We start from the raw sequence: 23,954 nt of genomic DNA on the forward strand, positions 1-23,954 counted from the left end.
TCAGTTTTCCCATCTGTAAGATGGGGGTGCTAACAACAGCACCTACCTCAGAGGGTTCCTGGAAAGACTAAAGACACATGCCAGCAAAGCACTAAAGTGCCTGGCACAAATTCAGCTCTTAATAGGTGGCACGTATTAGTATAACAACTATTTGTTAAATGGATGAATGAAAGACACAGAACACTAAAATTAGAACTGTCCCCTTCCCACAAAATCTACTCCATGGGACTGCCATATGGAAGAAGAGCACCTCTTCTGCAAGAGGCCTTGGGAGGGAGAACTTCTTAAACAGAGAGCAGGCATCAGCAAACTCTTTTCTTTAAAGGATCAGGGAGTAAATATTTCAGGATTAGCCATCTGATCTCAATTCCAACTTCTCAGCTCTGAGGGTGAGACAGTATGTAAATGAATGGGTGTGGCTATGTGCCAATAAAACTTTATTTGCAAAAACAGGGTGACAACAGTCTCCAGCTAAAGAGGAGCAGCTGGGTGGCAGCTGCCTGGGAAGTAAAAACAGGAACCAGCCTGCTAGGCCACCGTTTCACTGAAACTGAAATGCAGTAACTGAATAGGAACAAACAAGCCATGGTGGAGCTAGAGCAGAGGCAGCGTGCGTCCCGGTGACTCCCCCCCAGCTCCACCTCCCTGGCCACAGGGTGGTTGGTCGGAGGCACCCAGGGCTCCCAGGCCAGTCCCACCCTTGGGAGGTAAACCACCTTGGCGCTCTGGGCCTCCCGATCCTCATGTCCCAAACAGGACACCACTGCCTCCCTGGCCTAGCACTTGAGAATTTTTTTTTTTTAAAGTGTAAACTTGAAGCTTGAGGCAGCAGCCCATCCAGCTGTGGACTGCCTCAAAAAAATACTAATACAAACAAATGATAATACTGCCTTAGATTTTCTAAGCAGCTGAGACGAATCAGGTGCTCTGGTGGGTGTTCATGTACGAGGAGAGAGCAGGGAGAGAGCCTGTTTCCCGGCCGGGACCTTCTCCCTGCTCTTACCATCTGGAGGACAGGATTCGTGCGGCACCCCGCCTCCTCTAACACGAGGGCAGGGTGGTGAGAGAGAAGGGGCACACAGGCCTCCTCCAGGCCGGGGTCCAGCTGGGGCAGGACTGCCTCCCCCCAGGCCCACGCCCACACCCCAGCCATCTCAGCCACCGCTGCTTCCTGGGAGTGGCCTCACCATGGCCTGCTCTGCATTCTGGGCAAGGACTCCACTTCCTTCTCTTCCAGGCATTGAGGGCTGAAGCTCGGGGGGCTTCCAACACCCCGAATGAGATGTAGCTCTGATGGGACAGGGATGCCTGCTGGATGGAAAAGCTGCCTGGGCCAGAAACTGCGTTTCAGTCCAGCTGTTCCTCTTGGAGTCCCAGAGCGCTGGTTCCTAAAGAGTGGTCCCCAGAGACCCACACCAAACAAGGGCTCCATGTCAAACGAAACTGAAAACTTTACATGTCTTTGCTTCCTCCTGAAAATTTACTATCTGCAACCATGCTCCTTGGAATTCCTATTCTAAAGGGTCTGAGAAGTCTTTAACCCACTGTTTCCCAAGTGTATTTGGCCTTGGACCCTCACAAGTTCCCCATCCTCCTCAGCCTCATCCTACCTCTTCTGCCCCACCCAGACTCCTCCTGTCTCTGGGAATCTCCCCTCCCTCGGGGCCCAGCTCAAGGATGACTGTCCCAGCCACACAGCCCACCAAGCCCTAAGCCCAGCTGCAGGCGTGGGCTTGGCACCTTCCCCTGATGCCACAGGGAGCAACTTCATGCAGAAGAGAGATCAGCAGGAACACAAAAGAGGCTCCCAACCAAGCCCTGAGTGGAAAAAGCAGGCTACAAAGCAGCAGTGCTGTAAGATACTATTTTGTTGTTGTTTAAAAAAGAAAAGGAAAAAATATACCTGCATATCTGTACATAGAAAGATGTGAGGGCTTCCCTGTTGGCGCAGTGGTTAAGAATCTGCCTGCCAACGCAGGAGACACGGGTTCGAGCCCTGGTCTGGGAGGATCCCACATGCCACGGAGCAACTAAGCCCGTGAGCCACAACTACCGAGCCTGCGCTCTAGAGCCCGTGAGCCACAAATACGGAGCCCGCGTGCCACAACTACTGAAGCCCACGCGCCTAGAGCCCGTGCTCAGCAACAAGAGAAGCCACTGCTATCAGAAGCCTGTGCACCACAACGAAGAGCAGCCCCCGCTCAGCGCAACTAGAGAAAGCCTGCGTGCAGCAACAAAGACCCAATGCAGCCAAAAATAAATAAATAAATTTATTTTAAAAAATGTTAACAGTGATTACCTAGAATATGGGGCTAGCAAATTTTTTTCTGTAAAGAGCCAGACAGCAAACATTTTAGGCTTGGAGTCATATAACTCTGCAGTTGTTGCTCTAAAGCAGCCACAGATATAGAAGATACCTAAACCAACAGGCAAGCTGTGTTCCAAAAAACTTCACAAAAGCAGGTGACTGGCCAGAAGGTCATAACCTGCCAGTCCCTGATCTAAAGATTGAATATGTGATTTTTAAATTTGCCCATTTTATATTTTTATGTATTTTCCAAGTTTTCCACCATAAACATTATATTACTTACACAAACTAGGAGGGAGGGAGGGATCAATGAATTATGCATTTTGGGGAGGGAGGGATAAATTAGGAGTTTGGGACTAAAATATACACACTACTATATATAAAATAGATAACCAACAAGGACCTACTGTATAGCACAGGAAACTATACTCAATATTTTGTATTAACCTATAAGGGGAAAAGAATCTGAAAAAGAATATACATATATATATATATATATATATCTGAATCACTTTGCTGTACACCTGAAACTAAAATATTGTAAATCAACTATACTTCAATTAAGATTTTTAAAAATAAATTATGCATTTTTAAAGGTGCAAACAATTAAAACATAAAAATCTAATGAACCTCACTCCTAAGAAAAGTGCAAATTAAAAAAAAAAAAGCTGAACCAGTAAGGACCTACTGTATAGCACAGGGACCTACATACCCAATCACTTGTAATAACCTATAACGGAAAAGAATCTGAAAAAGGATATATATATCTATATGTATGTACATATACATATATACGTATATATATATGTACGTATACATATATATAACTGCATCACTTTCCTGTACACCTGAAACTGCCAACATTAAAAATCAAATATACTTCAACAGAAATTATTTTAAAAAACAAAAGAAGTAATTACCTTCCAAGTACCAACAATGGAAAAGTGAACAAATATCATCTCCCTCGCCAACAATGATGCTGAGATAGCATATTTCACCAATCACGCCTAATAACGTCAAAAAAGCATCAAAAAGCTTGCACTAATCCTCCTACACTGTTGGAAGGAATGTACTGGTACATTCCTGGTACCAGTACAGCCACTGGTACAGCCACTATGGAGAACAGTATGAAAGTTCTTTAAAAAACTGAAAATAGAGTTACCATATGATCCAGTGGTTCCACTCCTGGGCATGTGTCTGGAGAAAACTATAATTCAGACAGATACATGCACCCCAATATCATTGCAGCGCTATTTACAATAGCCAAGATGTGGAAACAACCTAAATGTCCAACGACAGATGAATGGATAAAGAAGATGTGGCATATATACACAATGGAATACTATTCAGCCATAAAAAAGAGTGAAATAATGCCATTTGCAGCAACATGGATGGACCCAGAGATTATCATATTAAGTGAAGTAAGTCAAAGACAAATATCGTATGATATTTATATGTGGAATCTAAAAAAATGATACAAAGGAATTATTTATAAAATAGAAATAGACTCACAGACATAGAAAACAAACTTATGGTTCCCAAAGGGGGAAGGTGGGGCAGGGATAAACCAGGAGTTTGGAATTAGGAGATACACGCTACTATATATAAGATAACTAAACAACAAGGACCTACTGTATAACACAGGGAACTACACTCAATATCTCGTAATAACCTATAATGGAAAAGAATCTAAAAAAGGACATATATATATACACACACACACACATACACATACATGCATGACTGAATCACTTTGCTTATACCTGAAACTAACACAACACTGTAGATCAGCTATATTTCAATAAAAACTTAAAAGAAAAAAAAAGCTTGCACTATGTTGTGAGGGCTTACGAAGCAGCCTCTCTCCCACATCTTGGCACAGAAACTGAAACAACCTCTATGAGGTCCAAGCTGGCAACCTCTACCCAAATGACCATCGTTCTACCTTTTGACCCAGAACTTTCCTGTCTCAGAATCCACCCTACAGACAGATCCCCACTGAAACAATGCACAGGTACGGTTCTGTTCTGGACTCTAGCATATGCTGAAAAGAGCCCAAGTCTGGAAGTGACCTATCTGTTCCTCGGTTGGGAACTGAGTAAACAAATTGTAGGAGATCTGTACTGTATGATACTATAAACACTATGCAGCAGTGCAAAGAAAAGGCAGCTCCGATGTGGAACCACCTCCAAGAGATATATTTTGAATGAAAAAAGGCAAAGGGGAGAATATGCATTTAAAAAAGGAAGAAAATAATATGTGCGTATAATCGCTTGTGTATGCTGCTAACTACCATGGAATGATACAGGAGCCTAGGAACACTGCCTACAGAGGACCCAGGAGGCAGGGGATGGAGATGGAAGGGAAACGTTTTATTGTCTAGTCTTCTGTACCTTTTTAATTTGGTATCCTGTGCAAGAATCATCTATTCCAAAAAATGTTAAATGAAAAGGATGAATAAAGTGAAATTTAACAAAATAAATCATAAATACAAAATACAAAAACAAAATAGGGGCTTCAAAGGACTCTAGCCAGTCAAAGCAAAGAAAGCTCTGTGATCCTGACCCTCCGTTTCCTCACCTGTGGGGAGGAGGGAACACCTGTGTGGCTGGCCCACCTCCAGCTGGGAGGCTCGAGAGGGGTGAGACGTGTGCCCAGCCTCCACGGTGACTGGCTGCACTCGGCACACGTGAGTCCCTCCGCTTGCCCGGATGTCCTCAAGGCCCCAGCCCACGGTGTCTGCAGAGGGTAGTAATGATGCTGAGGAGGGAGCTGATGAGGCACAGGAAACCCAGGCCCCCACCTACTAGTCTCCAGCCTGGTTGAGGCATTCAGCCCTGCAGAACCGCCGGAGAGCCACGGTGGCCAGCAACACGCCCTCCTGGTCCTGTTGCTTCTCCCTCCATCTCCACCACCACACAACACACCCACGAAACACCACCAGCCCCTCCCACCCAGATGGAAGCATCCACCAGACTCTTCACAGAGGGAGGGTGCCTTGCTTAACCCCAAGGAGCAAAAGACTAAGAAAGGGGTTCTGGGCACCATGTTCTTGGGTCCCAGGACCCTCCAGTCAACGCACAGGAAAACGAGCTTCCTGCCACCTCACCAGCAGGGCAGTCGCGCCCCCAAAATGATGCCAGGCCTTTACTTTCACCACACTTCTCCTCGGATCTCACAGCCCCTTGAAAGTTGGAATTATCAGGAATCATTAAATTTATCATTAAATTTTGGGGAGAATGAGGCTCAGAGAAGCAAAATGACTTTAGCTGACACTTCAGGCGACACGGACCACCTCCAGACCGCCCAGCTCACTGTCCTTCACTCTTCCCACACCATCATCGGGCTCCCAGAACTCCCCCTTCTAAAGATGACCACCCCCAACATGTGCAGGCTTTATTGCCTCAGCAGCTTCCTGAAGCTCGGCCCTCCCCACCAGGGCCTGGGCAAGCTCAGCCTGACAAGTCAGGAACAAGCCAGCCCCCATCGTCTCTCCAGGGGGCCCACACGCACACAGCCCAGAGAAGAGGGAGGCCTGACCAGTGTCAGCAGCTCCCAATCCTGAAAGAAACGTCCAGGTCCTGCTCAGCTGCCAGCGACCTACCCCTTCTTCAGGTTTGTCACGTAAGCGCTCTGGAGTGCAGCTTCCAGGAAGTAGGTGAGTTCGTAGTCAACCGGGTGAGATCCTTTCAGGTGCCGGGATGTGGTGTTACTTGTGATCTGGGAAGGGGAACACAGAGAGAGCCGCTGTCTCTAAGTTCCGAGGCCGAGAGGCCAGGGCCAAGGTCAGCCCAGGCAGAGGTGACGGCCCCATCGCCACCCAAGCCCCCAGCCACCTTAGGGGCACGCAGGGCAATACTCAGACCAAACTCAACCTAACTTGCTTTAATTCAAAATAGGTCTAAAGCACTCTCCCTGTGCAAATGCTGCATGCCCGTAACAGCCCTACAAGGCTGGTTTTCTCTGCACCTTATAGATGAGGAAATTTAGGCTCAGAAAGTGCCCGAGGAGACAAAGCTGGCCTGGGCCTGGACCTCAAACACTAGTCTGGCCAGCTACACATTCCAGGCTCTTTCTACTACTTATTGGTGCATTCTTTCAATACTCGAGCACCTACCAGACGCCAGACATTGCACTGTCCCTGTCACATAACCATGTAACCTCAGAACAGCCCAACAGCTGACCCCTGGTTCATGGGAAAGCTGAGGCACAATTGTTATTAACTGAGCTGTCGCTTAAGCCACAGCTCTGAGAGGGTCACCCAGCCCCACCGAGATGGGCCTGCCTTCACTATGCCACCTTCTTCTCTGATATGAGGGGAAAAAAAAAAATCAACGAGCCATCCACCTCTTTCAGAAACTGAAATAGGTTTTAGAGAGATTCTTAGTTCCTCAGAGGTTGGCGCTGGGTCTTAGGAGGGACACCCAGCTTTGCAGTGCACAGGGTGCACAGGGTTCTATGGCCTGCCCCCCCTTGACCTGAGATAACCAGCTATCGGGGCCCATTTGTCCACCCAGTGCCCCTGAGGCGCTGATTCCAGCCCTGGACACCATTCCAGCTCATCACCTTAATCCCCTTTTAAGAGTCCAAAACCCAGGCTTCTGACTGAATGGGTGACTTTCAATTTTTCATGAAAGCTTCCTCCAAACTATATGTAATTCAAACACGAAGAGCTCCTGAAACATTGCATGTGACCTCGGCAGAGGTCAACTCAAGTCTCCACGTGGACCTCTGCCAGGGAGTACACTCGAGTCCTGTTTCTGCTGAGCCGCCAATCACCTCTTTCCCACTGAAGTCCAGCCAAGCAGAGGGTCTCTAGGACGGCGACTCTCAACAGGGGGGCAATTTTGCCCCTGAGACATTTGGCATTATCTGGAGACACTTTTGGTTGTCACAGTTGGAGGGGGGTTGGCTGCTGGCAGCCCACAGGTAGAGGCTGGGAGTGCTGCTGGACATTCTACACAGGGCAGCAGAATCATCTGGCCCCAAACGTCAGAAGTCCTGAGGCTGAGAATCCTGCTCCACGGGAACTGACCTGGCATGAGGAGGACACCTCCAAAAAGGTCCGTCACAAACAGGGGCTGGGTTGACATTTTGGCATTTGCCAAAGTAGGTGAGGTTCAAATATCTCCTGAGTGCTGAGTCTCTCAGATCGTGCCCACCTCCTCTGTCTGGGTGCCAATCCTAAATCTCCTCTGACAAGCCTGCCATCCAGTATCTACTAAACATCTACTAAACAGAAGGCTTAAGCACCACCCCAAAGTCACAAGTCATACAGGGTCCAAGCCCTGCCAACGCCACTTATGAACTGTCTGAGCTCCGGGAAGCTATTTAACTCTCCACACCTGAGTTTCCCCACCTACACGATGGGAATAACAATCGTAACCTGTTGCAGTTGGTTACTATTTGAAGGTTAAATTAGAGAACAACTTTGAGTAAAGTACTCAAAGTAGTGCCTGACATGAAAACAGGGATGCAGTAACTGTAAGTATCTTTGTTGAATATGGCTGCCTGTACCCCCCCCCATTTAACCAGGAGTCCCCAGAAGGGAAGAACTGGGGTAACATCACAGTATGCGGCTAACACCTGGAACTGCTGTCCTGTTGAGAGTTCGTTCAGGCCCCCCGAAGCACAAGCAGGGAGATAAGTAGGCCTGAGAATTTCCAGACCCCTGTGGCCAGCTCTGCCAGCCTCTGCAAGGCTTTAAGAATGGTCCTCCTCCCCGCTAAAGGGTCCAGCAGCGAGCTTGCAGAGCACCTGAGAGCTGGGAAGAGTGCCTACATGGACCAGCCTGACTGTACCCTTCCAAGGGAAGAGTAGTGGGCAAATGGCTTAATCTCTCTAAACCTCATGTATTAAACAGGGATGAACGTAACACCTACTTCAGAGAGCTGCTGTGAGGGGTAAACAAGTTAACGAACACAACAGGGCTGTCACATTTTTGGTCGTACAAGCTGAGCTCACCAAGGAGGTTGCCAGCCGCTCGCAGGTGGCGTGGACTCTTCTGTTTATTAAAACTCTTTTCTGGCAGTAGAGAGTCTCATGCTTACAGAATCAGGATACTATAATGAGTTTTCCAAGGGATAAAGCAGAGCATCTTCAGGGCAGGTGGAGGGTCCTCTTTTCTAATCTGTACAAGCAGGACCTACAGTTTTAGTGGGGTGGGGGGGGTTGCATAGATACAGGTGCTCAATAGAGGGCAGTGATGACCAATGGGGCTATTATTTCCAGCTCACCTTCTCCAATTCCTGCAGGAACACCTGAGCGATCCAGGAGGCCCTCTCGAAACAGGTGATCACTTCCTCCTCCCTCTCGGTCAGGCGGTGGCGGGAAGCGATGGAGTTGGGGAGGCGTTCCAGGGAGAGGCCTGCGGGACGAGGGGAGCAGCTCGGACCTGCCCTGCTCGGTGGGGGACGGGGGGCCCAACTCCAGGCCCCTCCCAGGGGCCCAGGGTGGGCTCATCCGAGGAGACGCTGGAGCAGCCAGTGGGAGGCAGAGGTCCTGGGAGGGGAAGGAGGGGGCTAAAGCAAGGATGGTATTAGCAGCGGTTGGGATCAAGTGGTGGACAGACAGCAGGCACCCATGCCCCACGTGGGGAACCACACTGGTGGCACCCCCATGCCCAAGTCCTGCCTGCTGGAAGCACTCCTGACCCCTCCTCCCAGCTGCTAGAAGAGACCCCTCCCCAGGCACTCACCATGTTTACATCATGGAGTGGTTATTTACGTCTAGCTCTTCTCTCCCCCAGTAGTTCAATGGGGGCAAAATGAGCCTGTTTGGACTGCCACAGTCCCTAGCACGTGCTAGATGACTTGATTACACAGCATTTATATGCACCCCTCCCGTGGAACCAAACAGTTTCTACCTCACCTAAGTCAGGCGCTCGGGTCCTATGCGCCTGCAGTGGAATTTGCTGTTTTTGCGTCCCTGGCATCCATTTCCCATTCTTTCCACAGCAGCACCTCTCTTTCCCTTTGAGCACCCATTTGTGCAGCCTCGCTCAGCCCTGTGGCTCACAGGGCGAAGACCCCGCCCCACCTCAAAGGCAGGCACATGATCCAGGCTGACTCATCATCAGGGCCACAGTGATTGGCTAAGGGTGTGCACGTGGCCTGGTTTGTGCCGAGAAGACCCAATCCCAGAATTCTTACCCCTTCCACTGGGCTTGTTAAGCTAAGAGGCCAGCCTGGAAATGTTAGGGAAAGGCTGCCTTAAAATGAAGCTACATAACGTGAATGTCATTAACATGATTGTACACCTGAAAATGGTTAAGGTGGTGTATTTTATGTTTTGTGTTTTTTACCAAAATTTAAAAAATTTTAAATATAAAAGCATAGCTCTAAAGCAAAAAAAAAACAAACCCCAAAACTATAAGAAACCAAGAAGGGAAAGCTGTAAAGGGAAACAACTATATTTATGTCTGGGTTTTTGGTCTTTTGCTTTTTTTTTTTTTGAGACAGGAAAAAGATTGAATAAACTCAGTCATGAAAAAAAAACAAACGAAGTCTACACAGAACAGAGATGAGACTTGATGGAAAAGGGCAGATTCCTAAAGACACTGTTTGAACACTTGCCTGAAGCACTACCCCCTGAAACTTTCCAGTACATGCACCAATAACCCCCTTCCCCCATTTTCTCAGGGAGGGGTGGGGTCAAAGTCCACTTAAATTGTGTTGCTGTCACGTGCAACTCACAGTCCTGACTAGAGAGCACTGTCCTAGACTGCGGTTCTCGGTGGGCAGAACCCAGATCCCTCTCACCTTTGGGCCCGCATGGTACTTTATATGTAGTAGGTGCTCAAGATGAAGTGACTGAAGGAAGGTCCAAGAGGAGAATCCTCAACTCTCTCCCGCCCTTTGGCCCCAATATCCAACTGATGACCAAGCCCTTAACATTTCAAGCCCCCCCCTTCCCTTATCTCCTTATTTTAGGCTTTATCTCTTGAGTGGATGACCACCTTGGCCTCCTAGCTGGCCTCCCTGCCTCCAGTCTCACTCTCATCCATCCTGCTCAAGGATCTCAGGGTGATCCTTCTAAAACTCCACTGCTTAAAACCCTCCAGTGGGGTCCCCACTGCTGCAGGGTGAGGTCCAAACTCCTGACATTCCATACCATGCCCTCCAAGATCCATCCCTGTCACCTCCCCAGCCTTGGCTCTCATCATGTTATACATCAAATGTTTGTGTCCCCTTGAAAGTCATAAAGTCATATGTTGAAAACCTAATGCCCAAGGTGATGGTATTAGGAGGCGGGGCCTTGGGGAGGTGATTATGTCCTGAGGGTGGAGCCCTCATGATAGGGATTAGTGTCCTTATAAAAGAGACCCCAGAGAGCCCCTTCCATCATGGGAGTACACAGCAAGAAGTTGGCAGCCTGCAACCTGGAAGAGGGCTCTCACCAGAACCTGACCGTGCTGGTGCCTTGATCTCAGACTCCCAGCCTCCAGGACTGTGAAAAATAAGTGTCTGTTGGGTATAAGCCACCCAATCTGTGGTGCTTTGTTCTAGCAGCCTGAGCTGACTATGACACCATACCTGCTGCATCCACGCCCAGCCTCCTGCTCCCACTGTGCTCGGGTTGCGCCTCTTGCCTGGAATGCACCCTCCACCCCACCCCCCAGAGGCCACCCAAAATTACAGCTCACCTTCTGCCACTGAGTGCCCCCTCCTCTATGGAGCCCCCCAACACACCCTGGTATAACCAACCATTCTCTCCTTGGGCCCTGATCTACACTTTACGTATTCCTGCCCCACCATTTTGTTATACTTATTTGTTCACGTGTTTGCTCAGACTATAGGCTCCTTAAAAGCATCAACCTTAACACGTTCACCTTTCTATAACCTGCCACACAGTAGGCACTCAGCAAGCACTGGCTGGCTGAAGAAACGACAAGCCTGGTGGTGTCTGACAAAGTACAAAGTACTCTACAAACACAAGGTAAAGAAATACTGCTGTCCTTGGCTAGATTCCCAACTCATATGGTTTCAGTGACCTTGCCCTCTGCCAGACTGGGGTGTGAATGGGTCCGAAGGTCGGGATGCCTCGGCCTGGGGAAAGGTGGACATAGACCGCGAAGGCCCTTGCTCAACACAAAGACTCAGTTACCCGGGCCACCAAGTGTCAACGTGCCTCCTGCCAAATGACTCACGACCCGGAAAGGACTAAGGGGGAGGAGGAACAGAGGGCACACTGGAGAAGACGTGGCAAGAAGGCAGGAGAAGGCTGGTCCCCTCGGCTCACTGCCGGCACTGGCCCAGCCACTCCTCTCCAGACCCACGGCCCCCGTGTACCCTACAGGACAGTGGGACATAGAAACTCTTCAGGGCCTGGCCTGGAAGCCAAGTGGAAATGGCAGGAGGGCAGAGCCAACTCCAGAAGACACAGAGAGGGTCTGTTTTAACACATCCTTGTGCTTCCCGCCCCCCCGCCCCCTGCCGGCCGAGATGTGCTGCTGTCTGGGTTCCCTCCTGCCCCACCTCTGGGCCCAGAACTGGGATGGACCAGGTTCAGGCTGCCAGTCCCAAGCCTCCAGTGGGCTGGCCATGGCAAAGCGGTGAATTCAGCAGTCTGTGGGGCCGCCACATTCCCCGTGCTCCATTTGCTCCTTCTGCTCCCAGCAGGGGCCTCTCCACCAGGCTTCTCTGAGAATTCTAAACCCCATCCTCCTTGAAAGCTCACAGCACACCACCTTTTCTCTGAAGGCTTCTTAAGTCTCCCGCCTTCAGAGCCAGCAGCACGTTTTAGCTGCGCCTCCTCTGCGTATGCCTTTCCCCTACATGGTGACCATCCTCTCTGCCCATTTCTGGTTGATCTTTGCACCCAGCGAGAGCAAGGCCTGGGGCTTAGTGAGTGGATGGACACACAGACGAACACACACATTCACTCATGCCGAGTGTAGAGGCCGGTGGCGTTTCTCCCTGTCCATCTAAAAAATGCTTCTTGTGGAATTCATAAACCGTGGCATATTTATACAATGGAATACTACTCAGAAATAAAGAAAAGGACACACTCTTGATACATACAACACGGGTGAATCTCTCAGAACTTATATTGTGCAGAAGAAGCTACATATCAAAAAGTACAGGCCATATGATTTCAGTTATATGACATTCAAAACAAGGGCAAAATTATAATCTATATTAACAGAAACCAACCAGTCATTGCCTGGGGTGGGTTTGGGGAGGGGATCAATTGGCAAAGGACCTGAGGGAATTTTCTGGGGAGATGGAAATGTTCTTTGTCTTTATTGCGGTGTTGGTTACATGGGTATCTATACTTGACAAACTCATCAAATTACACATTTAAGATCTATGTACTGTGTAAAAATATATCTAAAAATAATAAATATATTCCTTTTTGAAAGGAAGCAATTATGATTCCAGAGGACTAATGAAGATCAAAGTAAACGGGCTACAGTCACTGAGATAGTGGTCTGTGAAAAAATTTCTAACATATAGCAGACCAAAAAGCTTCCTGGAGCTGGCAACAGCTCTTCCTAGTGAGGGTCACAGTCCAGTCACCCCAGTTCTGCCCTTAAAAAGAGGCTTCTTTGTCCGCCTGCCAATGCTGGGGACATGGGTTTGAGCTCTTGTCTGGGAAGATCCCACATGTCGCGGAGCAACTAAGCCCGTGCGCCGTAACTACTGAGCCTGCGCTCTAGAGCCCACGAGCCACAATTACTGAAGCCCACGTGCCACAACTACTGAAGCCTGTGCGCCTAGAGCCTGTGCTCTGCAACAAGAGAAGCCACTGCAATGAGAAGCCCATGCACCGCAATAAGAGTAGCAGCCAAAAGTAAATAAATTTATTAAAAAAAAAAATGAGGCTTCTTTGCCTTACATTTGCTCTTTGCGTCATATGACGGGCCATTTTCCTGTCACAAACATCTGACGGGAAATCTACTGGGGATTCCAACCCTCGGGTTCCTTCATCCTCTGCCCTGTGTGTTTCTGCACACGTGGCCAGACCACAACACTAGCTCCAAGATGGAGACGGGCTGCTTCTGAGCCCGCCCCCAAAGGATCCCAGTGGATCCCAGCCCTGTTGAGCGGGCAGGAAGCCAGAGGCTGTCAGGAAGCACGGGCACTGCCTCCTGATTCCCACTGGCAGAGGGGCCTTTATGTGAAAACACCCAGTCGTGCGAGCCAGGGGAGGTCCCCTTTCAAGAGGAGCGCTTGCTTTTTCATTAACTTTGAACTTTCAGTTTGGAGGCAAACTGACCCTGGCACAGCTCAACACCCAGGCTGGTCCGGGCCTCAGCGGTCTCAGTGACTCATCACATCCCAAACAGCAGCCCTTCCAAGAGGCCCCGCCCTTGGAGCCCTGGGCACTGGATGCGGAGATGGAGAGCACGATGCCTCCCCTGTGATGGAACTTTCCACATGGGTGGACCCCCGCCCTCCTGCCTACCCAGCTGGTCCAAAAGCACAGGGCACCCGAGAGGCGTAGGCCCTGTGGGGGTGGAGGACGGGGGGGGGGGGAGGAAGAAATGCAAGTCATTGCTTCAGCCTTCAGGGAGGAAACCTCAAGGCCGGGTTGGGAAGAGAACCTTGATAAATCACACTCAAAAGTGGGCAACTGTGGGCATATAAGATGGCAGAGCTGCTGTGGAGGACAGGCTGGCCATTCCTCAGAAGGTTAAAACCAGAATTACCATACGATCCAACAACTCGACTTCTGGGTATATATGCAAAAGAATTGAAAAGAGGGCCTAGAAGAGATACGTGTACTACACCCATGATCACAGCAGCGTTATTCACAGCAGCAAAAAGGTAGAAGCAACCCAAGTGTCCACTGATGGATGAATAAAGAAAATGTAGGATAGGACTTCCCTCGTGGCACAGTGGTTAAGAATCCGCCTGCCAATGCAGGAGACATGGGATCAATTCCCTGGTCTGGGAAGATCCCACATGCCGCGGAGCAACTAAGCCTGTGCACCGCAACTACTGAGCCCGCGTGCTTACAGCCTGTGCTCCACAACAAGAGAAGCCACCACGATGAGAAGCCTGCTTACCACAATGAAGAGTAGCCCCCGCTCACCGCAACTAGAGAAAGCCCACGCGCGGCAACCAAGACCCAATGCAACGCAAAAAAAAGAAACCATTATTTTTTTAATTGTAGTATATACACACAATGGACTATTATTCAGCCTTAAAAAAGAAGGAAATCCTGCCATATGCAACAACATGGATGAACCTTAAGGACATTATGCTGAGTGGAATAAACCAGTCACAAAAGACAAAGTCTGTATGATTCCACTTCTGTGAGGTACCTAGAGTAGTCAAACTCATAAAGACAGAAGATAGCATGGTGACTGCCAGGGGCTGGGGGAGGAGAATGGAAAACTGTTTACTGGGTGCAGTTTCAATTTTGCAAGATAAAGTGTTCTGGGGATTGGCTGCACAACAACATGAATGTACTTAACGCTACTGAACTGTACACTTAAAAATTTTTAGGATAATAATTTTGTTATGCAGCTAAAAAATTCTTAATCGTTAAGATGCTAAATTTTTTTTTTTTTGTGGTACGCGGGCCTCTCACTGTTGTGGCCTCTCCCGTTGCGGAGCATAGGCTCCGGACGCGCAGGCTCAGTGGCCATGGCTCACGGGCCCAGCCGCTCCGCGGCATGTGGGATCTTCCTAGACCAGGGCACGAACCCATGTCCCCTGCGTCGGCAGGCGAACTCTCAACCACTGCGCCACCAGTGGTTGAGCCCAAGATGCTAAATTTAGCCCAAGATGCTAAATTTTATGTTACATTTTACCAATTAAAAAAAAAAAAGCAGACAATTTGACTCCTTGTATCAAAGTTTCTGAAAAGTGTACACATTTCAATCCAGTAACTCTACTTCTAGAAATTTATCCTTAAAAAAATAATGTATGCAAAAAATGCAAAAGTTGAGCTTCAAGGATATCCAGTGCAGTATTGTTTATAATGGCAAAAAAAAAAAAAAAAAAGAGATTTAACCTACAGGTTCAATAACAGGAGACAAGTTTGCTAAACTACAATAGATTCTTACAATGAAATGCTATGAAGCTATTTTATGTAGTGATGTAGATGTATACTAGAAACTATTTCGTAAAATATTAACTTTAAAAAACAAGTGTATAAAATATATGATTGTATGAACTTATTTTCGTTTAAAACATAAAAACCTATAGGAAAAAAGACTGGAAGGATACACCTCAAAATGTTTAGAGAGATCTTAGTCTCAGTTTCCCCCAAGACAAAATAAGATCACTAACAATGCCCACCTCATAGGGTAGCCGTGAAAATTAAATTAGATGGGTCTTATAGAGAACAGAAAGTACGCTCTCAGAAAACGTTTCAAGTGATGCTCAGAATGACCTCTCACGTAGGGGTTTAGCCTTTCCCTAGAATAACAAATGAGAAATCTAATTCAGGGAGAAGATACTCCTTCCAACACCCCTCAGCTCAAAGTGCCAACTAGATCCAGGTCTTCTGGCTTCAACACCGTCCGTTCTCTCGGCCCAGACGCCATGCGTCTTTCCTTACCCTCGGTAACCCACCAGGGGTTCCCACATCTCAGGCTTCTGGCCAGCGCACGGGGGCCTGCCTTTCCCACGTGTATCCAATGGCTGAATTATAGCTGTCTAACCTGGCAGGAATGGGCCCTAGTGTTGGTGCTGGTTTCTCAAATACACCCCCCAAAACCCTGTCCATACTCCACACCTCCACCAACTACTCTCTGGGGTGACCTCCAACGATGGAGGAAAGGCCTGCCAGGAGAAGATGTGGGGAGACCACTCCAACTCCCCGTGGTCTCCCTCCATGAGTCCACTTACCCTCCTGCCCTGTTTTGTATCTCGCAGTCCAGGCAGAACCTCAATGAAGGCTTGGTAAGCACACAATGAACACACCCAGCCTCCTTCCAAGACACCCTCATATGCTCACTCCTCTCCACCTGGAGGCCAGCCTCTCACTCCGTGGACCACAGTCTGTGGCCAGGGCAGCAGCACCAAAAGTACTGACCTGCTTCCCCACAAGGCAGACGGCCCGCGCCCCTTTGAGAAGGAAGCCAAAATAAACAGTTAATTCCTGCCATACCAGGACTAAGAAAAACCCCAAACCAATATCCCACCATGTCCTGCCCCAGGAGCAGCCTGGTGTTCTTTTATTTTTGAAAGTTTTACTAAAGCCATAAAATCCCAGGTGAGAGCAGAGGAGCTGCGGGTTTCAGAGGCTGAAAGAACAGAAAAAAAGAAAAAAAAAAAACCTTGATGGGTGAGGAGAAGAGAATTTGCAGATCATAATTCTCACAGCTGCCTAATGTTTTTTACATTTTTACTTTTCACAGCACCTTCACAACTGAGCATCTCACTGCAGTATTTTGGGTGAACTGGGGGCATTTTCCTTCATAGCCAGGCAGGTCTTCTATCGGTGAGCCAGCAGGCAAGCCTGCCCAGAGTGGCCTCGCTGGTGCTGGGCCGTGAACAAGCGGCAAAGGGGTTTGCTAGGCTGAAACAGAGGGCAGCACTGGTTTTCAAGGGGCCCACAGACACAACAAGCCCCAAATTAGGCAGCAATGACTCGGTCTTTAGGGCTCAGGGCAGGACTCATGGCTGGAGAGATGGGGGGTCATTCCCCACATCATTACCAACATTGAGCGAGCACCAGAAAAAGGAAAGCAACACAGGCCGGAGGAGAGAAGGAAGCCGTTCGCCACAGAACGGCCCTCTGAGAGGCGGACAATGACACTGGTGCTTTTGGGGGCTGAACTGGGTAAGGCTTGAGATGTCGAAAGAACAGTCCCTGAAGCATCCTGCACGTCCGTCAAAGCTGGGGCTACCCCTTAGGACTCAAACCAACAGAATAGAGGACAGTTTGTCACCTGGATCTACAACGGCTTTGCCTCGTCTAGGGCCCAGAGCGCTCTGCTCCAGATGGACCCAGACAGCATGCTGACCAACAGGTGAGCTGACTTTACGGGAAACAGGCTGGGCCACACTTCATGGTATGGCTACCTAAGGCCAAAGTTCTGGAACACCAGCAAAAGGGAGACCCTGAGCCTTCCTGCTGGGCTCTCAGTGCCCCCTCATTTCCCAGTCCTCCCATGCACAACCTCTCTTAGCTCCAAAAAGGTAAGACAACACCCCGCTCCAAACAAGCCACCTCCATCTCCCAGGGGCCTCCCTCTGGATTTTCCTTTACCTGGAAGGCACCTCTTCCACTCAGCAGCAGCTGACTCCTCCTGAAGTTCAGCCTCACCTCCCAGCTCACATGGGAAGGCCCAACAGCTAGCTGGGTCTCACTCACTTCCCTCTCTGGAACAGAGTGTGTCAGTCAAACAAGTACTCCCTGGGCATCAGGGACGAGCCCCAAAGCCAGAATCAGAGAGAGCCAGGTTCAAATCCTCACCTGGTCACTACCGGTGTAACCCGAGGAGAGTCAATTCTGCCTGAGCTCTGGGGTTCTGTCCTCCATACCTTTCACCTACTTTGGTAACAGCACCCTGATTTTCCTTCGAGGAACCATTCCTCCAACTCAGTCCACAAGATTCAAGTGGGGAAATCCCACCCCGGGCACCAAACCAGCCACCTAAATGCCGGTCACTGAAACTGGTTCCAGGGTGGGCATGAGACCAAACCAGGTCAACGAGAACCTTCCCCAAGGCTTTCTCTCCTCCTAAGGTTGTGAGTTTAGGCTGCAGGACCACGTAAACCTGGAGCTGTCGAGAAAGACCACAACACGTGGGTCCCTGGATCCAGCTATGTTTGATGCTATCTGCCCCCAACGACTTACTACTTACATAGGCCCATACATTTTCAGTCCCTCCCCCTTTTGGTTGTTGCTTTTCCAGCTAGCTGGGGTTGCATTTTTGTCATTACAACCATAAGTCTGATTATACAGAAACCAATCCCTAGAAGCATGATGTCAGAGGAACAAGTCGTGAAAGGCAGGACTGGCTGAGCTGGGGTCAGGTATGGGAGGAAATGCAGGACTGGCTGAGCTGGGGTCAGGTATGGGAGGAAATGCAGGACTGGCTGAGCTGGGGTCAGGTATGGGAGGAAATGCAGGACTGGCTGAGCTGGGGTCAGGTATGGGAGGAAATGCAGGACTGGCTGAGCTGGGGTCAGGTATGGGAGGAAATGCAGGACTGGCTGAGCTGGGGTCAGGCATGGGAGTGAGGATTGTGCCACTTCTCAGCTAAGAAACTGGAATTCCAGATACAAGGCGGCAGCAATGCCAGTTGAAATGCAGCCTATTTGGTCTTGAGGCGAGACCTTGGGCCACGAAGGCTAGAGCTTTAGGGTGTCTGGTAGAACACTGCAGGGTAACTAGCCTGCGCTGGGGCCCACAGTAAGGCCTACAGGAAGGGGCAAGCTGCGCTCCTGGCAGCCGTTCAGAATGACACAGCTTTGCAAACAGGCCCTTTTTGCCTGTGGACAAAAATAGAGACGGCTGAGAATCAAATCAGACAGTCGGAGTTGGCAGTTCTCTGCTCCTGCTGAAGGTAGTGTTGGAAGGGGCAGGAAAACCGCACCCCATCAGGAGCTAAGGCTGCGGCCCGGGAAAAGTCTGATTCCTCCAGGACCCCCCAAAGAACCCTGATGTGGGTCTAACCTTGCTAGAGTCCCCCATGTCCCCAAGGCCCACTTAGGGCCCCCTCTGGGCTACCCTGAGGGGCAGAATGACAGTGCCCAAAGGCATCATCCATCCTGGCCAGCCCCCAGGCTCTGCAGTAAGTGTCAGGACCCTACCTCTCCTTTCTCAGGGCTTCTGGACGTCCCATACCCTCCTCTGTCTCTGCGAATGCATCTCGGAGGTAACCCCTCTGGAGGGGTCCTCTGTCATAGGCAGGACTCAGGCTTGGGAGACAACCACTGGCCACCAGCCCAAGCTCTGCTATTCACAGGCTGCATGATCGTGGGCAAGCCTCAGTTTCTCCATCCATACAGTGGGCATATAACAACTCCCTCCCATTCTACAGAGATCAACTGAAAGTTAACCCACCAGCCAACAAATATCAACATTTATTAAACAAGAGTTCCAGGGCAGTGTTTCTCAAACTGTAAGGTGAATACATGTCACCTGGGAATGCTGTTAAAACGTAAATTCTGATTCAGTACTTCTGGTGAGGGGCCTGAGAATCTACATTTCTAGACTCCTGGGTGGCGCACATGTGATAATCCCGCACCCTTGCCACGCCCACACCCCTGACAATCATACGCTCAGGTTCCAGAGGGGAAGGGTCCACACCTCAAGTCTCTGGGTACACCATCGAAGTCAGGTACACCAGAGGAGCTTGGAAGACTGGGGGAGAAGGGACCAAATGGGCGATTGTGCTAGGCAGGGGAAGGGCCCTCAGCCCTGCCAGGGCCGGCAGGTGACTTGGAAGCAGCCGGCCACAGTACAGGCCAGACCCATTCACCTGGCAGCCAGGAGGAGCTAGAGGCAGGACCTAGGGAGAGGGAGTTCTTCCTCCAAAGCCAGAGGCCCCAACAGGGCCCAGCCCACCTCCCGGAGGCCAAAATGAGGCCCTAAAAATCCAGGCCTCCGCTCCTGGCAGGACCAGGTCAGTCTGAGCCCAGCTGTGAAGTTGGGGGACAGTTCGCTCAGACAGGGAAGTGAAGCTGTTTTATTTTTCTATCTTAGTGAAAAATCCGTGGTGTTCATACTGTTTCTAAACAAACTTGACATGAACAATAACCTTTTTCCCCTTGGAGAAGTTGGAGGGTCATATATCACCCACCTCCCCACCAAGCAATATATACATATGTGCACGTAATGTTTCTGCACTTCAAGCAAGAGAAACCCACGACTGCTTCAACTGCCCCCTTCTCTCAAGCTCCTGGGACAGTGTCTGAAGCCCTCCCTGGGAATCAGAAAGCATATTCTGGTCTAATCCATGTCCCCTTGACTTCAGAGCAAGGCCAAGTCCTTGTGAGCGACCCGCCAGAGGACACCCTGCCTAGTCCCTCTGCTCTGAAGGGGAAAGCAGGTGCACTGAGTATGTCTTTTGTGGGTGAAGAGACCCAGAGCCCACTCTTGAGACACCCATACACACGCCCCCACTGAGCCTCCAGGCCTGGCTGCTCAGGCCCCTCCCACCATGACACACTGCCCCGCCCTCCTCCCGCCAACCAGGTATGCCTGAGAACTCAACTCCCTGCCCCACTGGAAGATACCAAGGGGAACCATGGAGCGGAATACGATGCAAGATGATAAATGAGCTGAGATGTAATGGCCTAGCCAGGCCGAGTCCTGTGGAGAAGGCACATCAGGCTCCCGCAGGAGGCCGCCTGGCATCTGACAGCCTGAAAAGAGGCAGCCTGGTGGCAGGCACTCTGGTTCACACACAAACCAACCGACGTTTCACTTGCACCGGCCTCAGTTTTCTCATCTGTAACCTGAGAACTGGCCTAGATCGTTTCTATGCTTCCTTTCAGTCCAGAATTCTGAGCAGCCCCATCAAGGGGTGTCTACAAGCTCTGGCTGCCTGGGTTCAAATCCTGGCTCTGCCAATGCCAGTGAAATCCACAAGAGTTCCTTCACCTCTCTACTCGTAACTCCTGGGCTGTAACATGGCATTGAAGAGAACACCTACTCAGGGAGGGGGGTTACCGTGTGGACTGAATGAGGGCACACCTGGCACGGAGTGTTTAATAAATATATATTATTATTATTCTGTGAACTCCGTGGCATACTGCTGCCACCATTCTTATGATGGCCTGAATGTTTGTGTCCCCTCAAGTTCATATGTTGTAGCTTTAACCCGAAATGTGATGGTATTTGGAGGTGGTGCCTTTGGAAGGTAATTAGGGTTAGATGAGGTCATGAGGGTGGGGACTTCACGATGGGATTAGTGGCTTTATAAGAAGGCAAAGAGAGAGGGATCTCCCCATGAGCACCCATGGAGGAAAGGTCACGTGAGGACATAGCAAGAAGGAGGCCATCTGCAACCCAAGGAGAGAGGCCTCACCAGACACCAACACTGCTGGTACATGGATCTTGGGTTTCCCAGCCTCTAGAACTGTGAGAAATAAATTCCTATTGTTTAAGCCACCCAGTCTATGATATTTTGTTATGGCAACCTAGCAGACTAAGACAAGCCCCATGCTCATAAGTGAAGTCAGGACCAATGACCAGCCATCCCCATTCCCTACTCTCTGCACTGGGAGCCACACCCGGTCCCGCCGAACCCAGGAAAATCACCACCATGCACACCCTGGAGGCCACGTGCACAGTCTCGAGCACACGCAGGGTCAGATGAACCTCAGCATGCTAGCAGCAGGGCGCAGGCATTGCGACAGGACAGGGAGGACGGGCAGAGAGGAGGCAAGCAAGGGGGAAGCCTAGTGCAGTCAGTGGGGGGCGGGGAGTCAGTACAGCCCATGACCGAGCAGCCCACGCCAGGGACACCCAGCTCCTTACCTCCCCTGCAGCACCTGTGACCACCGGGCCTGTGTTCCCCCAAGAAGCTGGAGGCGTGCTGGAAAGAGTAGAGAGCAGGAGACAGGGAGCAGTAGGTACCGAGCCAGGTCTACAGGAAAAAGTGCCGGAAAGGAGCCCTAAGAAAGGGTGTTAGGTTCGGGAGTCCATGGCGTAAGTGGTTTCCAAGAGGCCAGAAAGACCCAAATGCCAAATGAAGATCACCCCCAAGACCAGCCTGTACCGGGGGCACAGAGCAGGGGATGAGAGAGCAAAGGGAGAAGACCCCACACACTGGACTGTCCCAGATGGGCACCTGCCTCCCACAGGCTGGCACCAGGTCTGTCTGGGGGAAGATCTCGGCAGATTTCCTGGGATTGTGTGAACAGTCTCTCAATGGGGAAAGGGACCCAGGGACCCACAGGTGGACAAACAGCTCTCAAGAAGCCCCATCGGCCATGGTTAAAGGAGGCTGTGCCCTGCACAGATGTCACAATCTCCCAGGACACAGAGGCGTGGGAGTGGGGACTCATAGTGCAAGGCCAATGTCAGAGAGTGGAGGTTCCAATCCTGGATCCACCACAAATCTCTGGGTAACTCCAGGTAAGGTACATCCCCTCTCTGGGCCTCAGTTTCCCTGTATATAAGATGGGAGAATGTTCCCATGTCTAAGAGAAAAGAAGGTGACAAATACTTTACCAATGCCAGACACCAAATCCCCACAGGGTCACACGTGTTTCTAGACTTTTCTCTGGGGATTGGTTTGTGCTGGAATAAAGAGGTGATCAAACATCCAGGATTCCTGGCAACAGTGTGGACAGAGGGGCTCCTGGGACCTCAGTGCCACCAAGAGCCACCACTCGGGCTCTGTGATCCCAGGATTCAAGGAGCCAGGGAAGGTGGTACCTGAAGCACGAAGTCTGGGGGACGGCTTTCACTGCCATGTAATACCTTCGGGGTCAGTTCAAGGGCACTCTTTCCCCAGGTGGGCATCCACAGCGCACGTGATGAAATTCCTACATCACTGACCCTGTGTGCCTGGCTCCCCACCACAGCATCACTCGCCCTGGGAACTGGCTCTGACCTGCCCATCACAGGACCCAGCATTGCCTCCCTGGGCGGCTCACCGCAGGTGCCCAGCAAATACCTGAGGAGAGCCAGGCTGCTCTGTGCCATGGAGCACCTGATCGGTAGCCAACGCCAGTCACTAGTGCCACTCTAACAACGGGTGGCACGCTTTTAAAGCCTTTCTCACCCTGGTTACACAACTGATTCCTCTCGTTCATGGTAACCCTGTGAGGGTAGGTATTTCGACCCTGTCTTTCAGGTAAAGCCACTGAGGCCAAGAAAGGTGAAGAGCTATACGCCCAAGGGCACACAGTCAGGTGACTATCTGTCGATAGAGCCAGGGCAGGAACCTGAGTCTTCTGACCTGACATCCGGCCCAGCGCCTGCCGTCAGCCGGCATGTGCTGATGTGGTTGGTTACCCTGGCATCCACCCGGCTGGTCAGTGCCTGGGCACTCCCGGGGGTTAAGTACCTTAAACGCTGCCCTGCAGGCCCACCCTCAACACAGCACTGCTGCCCTGCACCTGCCACCCGCTCCCGGCACATGGGGGCCAGAGTGTAACGAGCTGCGCACAGTGGTGGGGAGACCCGGCCGGTGCTCACACCTACCTTTGATGACAAAGGCCTCCGCCAGCAGCCGCATCTGATACAGGGGCTTATTCTCCATGGACATGTCATCAATCCCGGCCCGCGCGTACATGCTGATGGCATCTCGGTACGAGCCCTCCACGTAATGCAGCTTGCCCAGGATCAGCATGGCCTCACACATGTACTGCGGCTGAAAGGCCAAGGACCACATCAGCGGGGTCCTGCCCCAGAGACGCCGGCCCCACCCCCACCGGGGACCTGAGAATGAACGCTCTCCTCACCGAGCCATGAGGGTTTGCCTACGATCCTGCTCAGAACTCCCCTCCTCTTCCAGGAAGCCTTCCCGACCCTCAGACACATGTGGACAGCTCCCCTCTCTGCACACCTGCAGTCCGTGGCCTATGCTGTGGCTCTTAGTGACATTCTTATGAGTCCCTAACTGCTTCATGTGCGTGTACCTTATGCCCCCAACTAGACTGCAGGCAGCTTGCAGACTGGCCCTGACTCCTTTCTCCTGAAGCTCCGGCCCACCAGTGGGCAGTCAGGGGCCCAGCCAAGTTTTGCAGGGCCTAAAGCTTATATAACTGGGGGGCTCCTC

At 50.6% G+C, this 23,954-nt stretch overlaps 1 protein-coding gene across 3 annotated transcripts in view; it reads right to left on the bottom strand.

The window, feature by feature from the left end:
- TTC7A (tetratricopeptide repeat domain 7A) overlaps positions 1–23,954 on the bottom strand; it is a 122,186-nt gene that overhangs the window by 79,013 nt on the left and 19,219 nt on the right. The window contains exons 3-5 of one of the 3 annotated variants that reach the window (XM_060169824.1): positions 23,378–23,546; positions 8,545–8,675; positions 5,913–6,028 (exon numbers count right to left, since the gene is read on the bottom strand). In XM_060169824.1, coding sequence (XP_060025807.1) covers positions 5,913–6,028; positions 8,545–8,675; positions 23,378–23,546 — 416 coding nt within the window. The remainder of the gene's footprint in view (positions 1–5,912; positions 6,029–8,544; positions 8,676–23,377; positions 23,547–23,954) is intronic. The other 2 variants (XM_060169826.1, XM_060169825.1) reach the window with 2 other exon arrangements.

The sequence above is a fragment of the Lagenorhynchus albirostris genome, chromosome 13 (genome assembly GCF_949774975.1).
Source record: "Lagenorhynchus albirostris chromosome 13, mLagAlb1.1, whole genome shotgun sequence".
Lineage (NCBI taxonomy): Eukaryota > Metazoa > Chordata > Mammalia > Artiodactyla > Delphinidae > Lagenorhynchus > Lagenorhynchus albirostris.